This window comes from Microtus ochrogaster, assembly GCF_000317375.1.
Source record: "Microtus ochrogaster isolate Prairie Vole_2 chromosome 14 unlocalized genomic scaffold, MicOch1.0 chr14_random_2, whole genome shotgun sequence".
NCBI lineage: Eukaryota > Metazoa > Chordata > Mammalia > Rodentia > Cricetidae > Microtus > Microtus ochrogaster.
The window spans coordinates 15,888,929-15,897,087 of NW_004949097.1; the positions used below are offsets into that span (position 1 = coordinate 15,888,929).

At 40.7% G+C, this 8,159-nt stretch overlaps 1 protein-coding gene across 4 annotated transcripts in view; it reads left to right on the plus strand.

Annotated features, from left to right (window-relative positions):
* The window catches only part of Kiaa1551 (KIAA1551 ortholog), a 32,441-nt gene extending 28,343 nt beyond the window's left edge, over positions 1 to 4,098 (plus strand). For all 4 annotated transcript variants that reach the window (XM_013352813.1, XM_005364632.3, XM_013352814.2 and 1 more), the window contains 2 exons: positions 138 to 221; positions 3,549 to 4,098. In XM_013352813.1, coding sequence (XP_013208267.1) covers positions 138 to 221; positions 3,549 to 3,706 — 242 coding nt within the window. In that variant the 3' untranslated portion in view covers positions 3,707 to 4,098. The remainder of the gene's footprint in view (positions 1 to 137; positions 222 to 3,548) is intronic.
* The last annotated feature ends 4,061 nt before the right edge of the window (positions 4,099 to 8,159 follow it).

The window sequence follows — 8,159 nt, forward strand, 5'->3', positions numbered from 1 at the left end:
ACTAAAACCAAAGGATCATTTCTTAGGCATTTTTCTTAGGGTTTTGGAATCTGAGACCTTGGGTGGGGTTTTTTATTTCATTTTATGCTAAAATAGTGGAGTAAAGATTATATATCTGAAAACAAGTATTTGAACAGTTTCAGGAATAAAAACTACAAAAGAAGACTGGTTAAAATGTATCCCTGCAAAGACAAAGATACCTGAATCAAGTCAAGAAATAGGTAAAGCACCATATGTTTCCTTTGTTTTGTTTTGTCTATAACTTGGATATAATTACATGTTCTCTCACAATGCATGATTTCATTTATATTCTTTTTTTTTTTTAAGTTACTTGGTGTTTGTTTCTGAAGGTAAGAAAGAGTTCTGTTTTCTGTCAGGATGGTCCTTTTTAACAGAAAAATAATACTATCACATTGAATTAGGTATTGGAGTTTTGTATCTTTTCCCTGAATAGGGACAGACATAAAGTATTAAATTTTCTAGATCTGGACTGATCTCAATTTTGATATTGTATCCCGTGACTTTTAAATAAGAATATTATGCAACTCTTCACTAAGATCTGTGACACCCTGAATTGGCCTCCAATAATGTCTGCCAGCTTCCATTTGGTGTTTTGCAGGTTTATTCATTCAATTCCCTAACAAGGTAGGCAGGGAGATTCCCATTTGTTGCCTGGCTTAGTACATTGCTAGATATTAGGTATTTGAACCTGGTCCGTCTCTTCAAAGTTCATTGAGGATAGTGGAGTGAATATTTTAAGGGACAGGCTAGTTGCCCTGGTCAGCAACGATCTGTTAGGCTCGCCTTGTACTCACTGTGAACTACTGACCCTTTCTTCTACCCTCTCACCTGCTGAAGGGTTATGTGCTGCTAAGAACAGAATCCAGGGCTCTGTGCATGCCAGGCAAGAACTGTATTAACTGAATCCTCACTCTCTTTTTAATTTATAGTGGAATGAATGTATTTTATAGAGTCAAGCTGAGGAGTTATGTCTTACTTTTTCTTAGATTAAAAGGCAAAGATGGTTGGTATACTCCTTTAATCCCAGTACTTTGAGTTCAAGATCAGCCTGTTCTACAAAGTGAGTTCCAGAGCAGCTAGGGTTCTTAAACAGAAAAGCCCTAAAAAACAACAACAAAAAGACAAAGATAGTTTCGGAGTCTTGAAATTGGGAACAATTTTACTAAGGCCAATGATAGAATCTTTTTAATTTTTTTTGACGTACTATTATTGTTAGTTTTTTTGAGACAGGGTTTCTCTGTGTAGCCCTGACTTTCGTAAAACCTGCTTTGTAGACTAGGCTTGACTTGCTCAAACTCATAGAGACCCACCTGCCTCTGCCTTCTGAGTGCTGGGATTAAAGGCATGTGCCAATCATGCTCAGCCCAAAGATTTATTTATTAGTTTTGGGTGTTTCAAGACAGGATTTCTCTGTAGGTTTGGAGCCTGTCCTGTAACTTGCTTTGTATACTAGGCTGGCCTTGAACTTGCAGAGGTCTGCCTGCCTCCTGAGTGCTGGGATTAAAGGTGTGCACCACTACCTCCTGGCAAGATTTATTATTTTTAATTAGTGTGTAAATATAGGTCTCTGGGTCTGTGCATTGTAAGTGCCATCAGTGTGAGATCTTTTGGAACTGGAGTTATAAGCAGCCACCAACATGGGTGCTAGGAATAGATCTTGGGTCCACTACAAGAGTGGTGTGCTCTTTTAATCATTGAGTCATCTTTTTTTTTTTTTTTTTTTTTTTAGTTTTTACAATTGTGTTTTTTAAAAGAGGGATTTGTGTAGTAGGAGCTGTGGGCTGCGTTCCCGCCCAGCTCTGCACGGCTAGCTTTACCCAAAATAATTACACAGAAACTGTATTCTTTTAAACACTGGTTGGCCCATTATCTCTAGCCTCTTACTGGTTAACTCTCACATCTTGATTAACCCATATTTAGTAATCTGTGTAGCACCACGAGGTGGTGGCTTACCATCAAGGATCTTAACCTGTGTCCATCTTGGAGAGGAGAGCTATGGCGTCTGCCTGGAAAGGAGAGGCATGGTGTCTGGCTCACTGCCTTTTTCCTCCCAGCATTCTGCTCTGTTTACTCTGCCTACCTAATTTTCTGTCCTATTAAAGGGCCAAGGCAGAATACTCTCCCATATCAGATTTGACAAAGATGAGAGTAGAGATTCAAATGTATAGGCAAACAAATACAAATTGAGTCAGAAATACTGAGATAATGTATAAAATAAAAAAAACTTAGCTAGCCTTAGCTAGTTCATGCTCATAATCCCAGAACTTTAGGGGATGATGCAGGAGGATTATAGAGAACTGGAGACCACTTTGGACCACAAAACAAAGTACTATCTCAAAGAATGGTCAAAAAATGGGTATAGCGTGTGGTAGATGCACACGCCTTTAATCCCAGCACTCAGGAGGCACAGGCAGGTGGATCTTTTGTGAGTTTGAGGCCAGCCTGGTCTATAAGAGCTAGTTCCAGGATGGGATCCAAAGCTACAGAGAAACCCTGTCTTGAAAAACCAAAAAAAAAAAAAAAAAAAAAAAAGTTGAGTGCTTGCCCTGCATTCTTGAGGCTCTAGATTTGATAGTCATTGCTAACCTGTTAGAGGAATGGCTAAAGGCAGGATCAAGAGTGTAGGTGTAGTGAAGAGGTGTAGGCCCCTGAAGTGAGAGAGAACAGCTTTTGTAAATGCTTGAAAGCAGGAGAAACAAGGCCTAGGAGCACCGCACTAAGGGTTAAATGGAAAGGGAAGGTATGGGCTTTTCTGATGTTATATACCATGACCTTGATAGACTGTTACTTTTCCATTCTCTGTTTGGAACTGGCCAGGCTCTTGATTGCTTTTTTTTTTTTTTTTTAAATGATATCTTATGTAACCCAGGCTGACCTTGAAATGACCCTTGTCCATGGTTAATACTGACCTTGAATTTCTGATCATCCTGTTTCTCTCTACCTTAGTGTAGGATTACATCATGTACCTGGATAACTTTCTGTATTTTCTCCATCTTGTTTGGTTTTATTTTGAATTTGTATGTATCTGTTGGGGAGTGGGTTATGTGCATGTGGATGCAGTGCCTTCAGAGTCCAGAAGAAGACATTGGATCTCCTGAGTCATAGGCACTTGTGAGCCTTCATCCTGTAGCTGCTGGGAATGAAACTTGTCTCGCTTTTGTCTTTCACACCCACTTAGAGCCCCATCCCCACCCTGAGACAAGGTCTCAGTATGTTGGTTTGGCTGGCCTAGAACTCTTTGTAGAAGCTGTTCTCTTCTCAGAGGTCCACCTGCCTCTGCCTCCCAGGTGCAGGAACTAAAGGCAGCCACCACTGAACCATCTTTCCATCTCTTCCTTTGGATTTTGAGGCAAGCTCTTGATGTGGAACTCAGACTGGCCTTGAGCTGAACCTTGAAAATGCTGTGATTTTAGGCATTGGTTGTCATTTCTAGCTCAGTTTTCTGCCACTACAGACACTGTACATTTCCTGTCTCATTTTTCATTGTTTGTCAGATTGAACATTAAGTATCAGTTTTGTTTTCTTAGATCGGGCTGATTCAAGACTCCCTAAGAGAAGCTTAAGTGCCGATGAATTTGAAACACTACAAAACCCAGTAAAAGACTCAGATGTCATGTTCCGTACCTACAAAAAGATGTACCTGGAGAAGAGAAGCAGAAGCCTTGGAAGCAGTCCAGTGAAGTAGCCACAGGATGTAGTGGTTTTGTTTCTATCACCAGGAAATCTCTTAACTTTTTCTTTTCAGGCTCCCTTGCTGGAAATAACTCAGGACTTTTCACATTTGGATTTCTCAGCCAAGGAGTTCAGTTACAGCTTGTGTTAACGTTTTTCATTGATATTGTGTGACTAAAATGTTGGTTTAGCTGCTGGTAAGCAGGCAAAGAAATAGATTGCATTTGTCTAGGAATTGCAAAGCGTGTGATCTATGCTGTTGAACTTGTTTACTGTTTTAAGTCTTACTGGCACAGTGGTGCACACCTGTGATGTAGTATTTGGCAGATGCAGACACGAGGATCAGTGATTGGTCGCCCTCCTCAGCATGGTCCTTTAAGTCAGTTTAGGCTACCTGAGACTCTCTCAAAAACAAACAACCATGAAGGGGACTTATCACAGGTCTCCCTTTGAATGCTGTCGTCCTGGTGTAACCATTCATTACCTGAGACCTGGACTGGGGTTGTAAATACATTTTTGTTTTTAAGCACATTAGCAAAACTTATTTTTCAGAAAATGCCCACTGTGAATGTCAAAGTATATTCCTAAGTATTTTGTACCTTATTGTAAAGGTTTTTTCATAAGTTTTGTTTTATACTTTTATTAAACTGAATGGAGTTTTTGGAAGATGTCTTGACATTAATTTTCATACTTGAAATAAACATTTATTTTTTAAAGAACGGCAGTTGAAATCTTCATGGTTCCATTTCCTTACCCCCACTTAGTAGACACATTTTGATAAGTTAGGCATGGTGGCACAACCTCAGGGAGGCTAAGGTGGCTTTTGCTACAGGGGACAGAGAATGTTTACTTCTAGGAGAGCATTGGTTATGTTTAGAAAGTTTTCCCTCACCCAGTGGTTGAAATGGAATCTAGGCCTCATGCATGTTAAGTGCTCTGCCACTTAACTATACCCCTAGTTCTGTTTCTTTTTAAAACCCTGTTATATATATAAACATTGAAACATGAAAGTGAAACATAGAAGGTAGACAAGGTTTTAAGAAAATTATGCAGAAAGTTACTTGTAGATTCGGCTTCCATATTGCTACCAATCTTGTAGGAAACGCATGTTTACCACCTTATGCAATATCAAGGAACACACGATTATTTGAAAATGCTTGTGTACTTTTTTCCATGAGAATGGAAGACTAAGGCAGGAAGATTACTGCTGACTCAAAAATAGACTAAGGAGTAGGATCCTGCCCCAGTCAGAAGAAAAGATACATTGTATAAAGTCAGATTTTCACAATATACTTGTCTTAGGGTTATCTATTTCTGTGACGAGACACCACGACCATAGCAACCCCTAGTAAGGAAAACATTTGAGGTGGGGGCTTACAGTTCAGAGGTTCAGTCAGTTATCATGGTAGGTCTTGGCGCTGTGTAAGCAAACATGGTGTTGGAGGAGCTGAGAGTTCTACATCTTGATCTACAGGCTACTGAACATGGCTTGATCATACATGAGACCTTAAAGTCTTACCTCCACAGTGACAAATTTCCTCTAACAAAGTGACACCCTACTCCCAACAGGGGCCACACCTCCTAATAGTGCCACTCCTTATGGGCCAAGCATTCAGTTTTTTGGCAGCCAAATCTATTCAAACCATCACATTCTATTCCCTGGCCCCTTTAAGCTTGTAGCTATTACATAATGCAAAGTACATTTATTCTAGCATCAAAAGGCCCCATAGTCCATCCCCATCTCAACACTGTTTAAAAGTCTAAAGCTTAGCGTTTCTTCTGAGATTCATGCAGTCTATAATCTGTAGTAGGAGGCCGGCTGCTCAGCCATGAAATAATCACACAGACACCATATTATTTGCAATACTGTTTAGCCAGTAACTTAAGTGTATTTCTGGCTAACTCATTTTAATTTAACCCTTTTCTATTCATCTGTGTATTGCCATGTGGCTGTGGCTTACTGGTAAAACTCCAGCATGTTGGTTCCTGCTGGCTGCTACATGGCTTCCCCTAACACCACCTTCTTTCTCCCAGCATTCAGTTTAGTTTTCCCCACCTACCTCTGTTTTTCCCTGACCAGGCTTAAGACAGTTTCTTTACTAACCAATGGTATTCATAGCATACAGAGGAGAATCCCACATCACCCACCAGGAACTGATGCTGGAACCTTGCCAGTAAGCCACAGCCATGTGGCAATACACAGACTAAAAGAAATGGGTTAAATTAAGATGTAAGAGTTAGCCAATAAGAAGCTAGAGCTTAATGGGCCAAGAGTGATTTAATATAGTTACTGTGTGGTTATTTTGGGGCCGAGCAAATAAGAGAACAAATTATTGAGAACAAATAAGTAGCCTACAACAGTAATCCCTTGTACAATCAAAATAAAAAAGGTCACGTACTTTCAACATATCATGATAGAAGATATACAGTACCATTCCAAAATAGAGGAAAGTGAACACAGGAAATACTGGACCAAAGTAAGACCAAAAAACCACTGGGCAAATTCTAAACTCTGCATCTCCGTGTCTGATGTCAAAATATCCCTCAGATCTCCAACTCCTTTAAGCTTTGCTGACTGCAACACATTTCTTCCTCTTGGGCCAGTTGCACTCCTTGTTAGCAGCTCATCAGCAGGCCTCCCACGACTCTGTCATCTCCAAGGCAATCCAGGCTTCACCTTCACAGCTTCACACAATGACCTCTCTAGGCCTCCCTTCAGGGACACCTCTGACACAGGACTAGACCTAACAGCTTTCCTTAGTTGTGGAAGGGAGATTCCAGAACCCCTTTCTTCTATTCTTGACTCTAAAACTAGAACCAGGCAGCCCAAACTGCCAAGTTCTGCTGTTGCTGGGACTGGACCGTGTTTCCTTGTTCAATTACATCTTCACCAGCTTTTTGTCTTTGATGGTTTCCTTCACTGTCTAAGCTTGATTGCCTGAAACTGACTTGAAACTTGGCTGTCTTGAAATCTATTGACCAAGCTGGTCTTGAATTCAGAGACCCCACCCTGAGCTTTATTTCCTTTTCACAAGTTGGAAGATTAATTGGATGGGATCTTTCCCTGAGGTCACCACCTTTTAATTCACTTCCCTCCCTCCCTCCCTCCCTCCCTCCCTCTTTTCTTTCTCTCCCCTTCCTCCTTTCCTTCCTTTGTTTTTATTTACTTATTTTTATTTTTTGAGACATAGTTTCTATGGGTAACAATTCTGGCCATTCTGAAACTCGCTTTGTAGACAGGTTGGTCTTGAACTCACAGAGATCCACCTGCTTCTGTCTTCCCGAGTGCTGGGATTAAAGGCGTGTTCCTCTATCCTGTTTTATTTCTTAATCTGTTTATCTTCTTAAACACAGGATTTATGCTGTGATGTTAAATGGGATAAAGGGACTGCCAAGCTTAGACAGTGAAGGAAACCATCAAAAACAAAAAGCTGGTGAAGTTTGAATTGAACGAGGAGGCCTGTTCTAGCCCCAGTTTGGGGAAGAACTTGGTAGGCACTTTAGGATGCGTGGTTCTGGCTTTAGAGATAAGGATAGAAGAAAGGGATTATGGATCTCCCTTTCTTAACTAAGGAAAGCTGTTAAAATCTAGTCATGTGTTGGGTAATCCTGTTTTTCATTCAGGGACATGAAGCTATGAAGGTGAAGCGTGGATTGCCTTGGTGAACCCAGGATGTTAGTGACGCCAGGATGGTGAGATACCGGCCGAGGAGAGCTGCTAATGAACTGGAATCAGCACAAAAGAAATGTGTTGCAGTCAGCAAAGCTTGAAGGAGTTGGAGATCTGAGGGGCATTTTGACATCTGACATGGAGATGCAGTTTGGAGTGTGACCAGCTGGATTTTGGTCTTGCTTTGGTCCAGTATTTTTTCACTATTCTTCCTTATAGAACAATAATGTATATCTTGTGCCATTATGTGTTGGAAGTATGTGATTTGTTTTTAATTTTTACTTTTTAGGGGGTTACAATTAAGAGATTGTCCTGACAGGAGAGACTTTGGAGTTTTACAGGGTTGAGACTGTTCCAGAGTATCGGGACTTTTAAAGTTGGACTTAATATATTTCTGCATTATGGTATTGTTACGAGCTTATGGAGGCCAGGGAGTGAAATATGGTTTGAAAGAAAATGGCTCCCATAGACTCAGGGAGCAGTGTTATTACATGGTGCCGCTTTGTTGGAGTAGGTGTGACTTCGTTGGGGAGGTGCATCATTAGAGTTGATCTTTGAACTCTCAGAAGCTCAAACTAGGCCTATTGGCTCACAGTCCTGCTACTTTTGGATCTGTGTCTAGATCTCTCAGATACCTTTCTAGCACCATGTATGATCTGACATGTTGCCTTTGCTTTGGAGTGCTGGGATTAAAGGCTCTAAACTTCTTTAATCCCTTTCTATGCTTGCAAGTTTAGCTGGATCAGACCTTGTGGGGTCGCCACTCCCATTATTCTGTTTAACACCAAACTTTTAA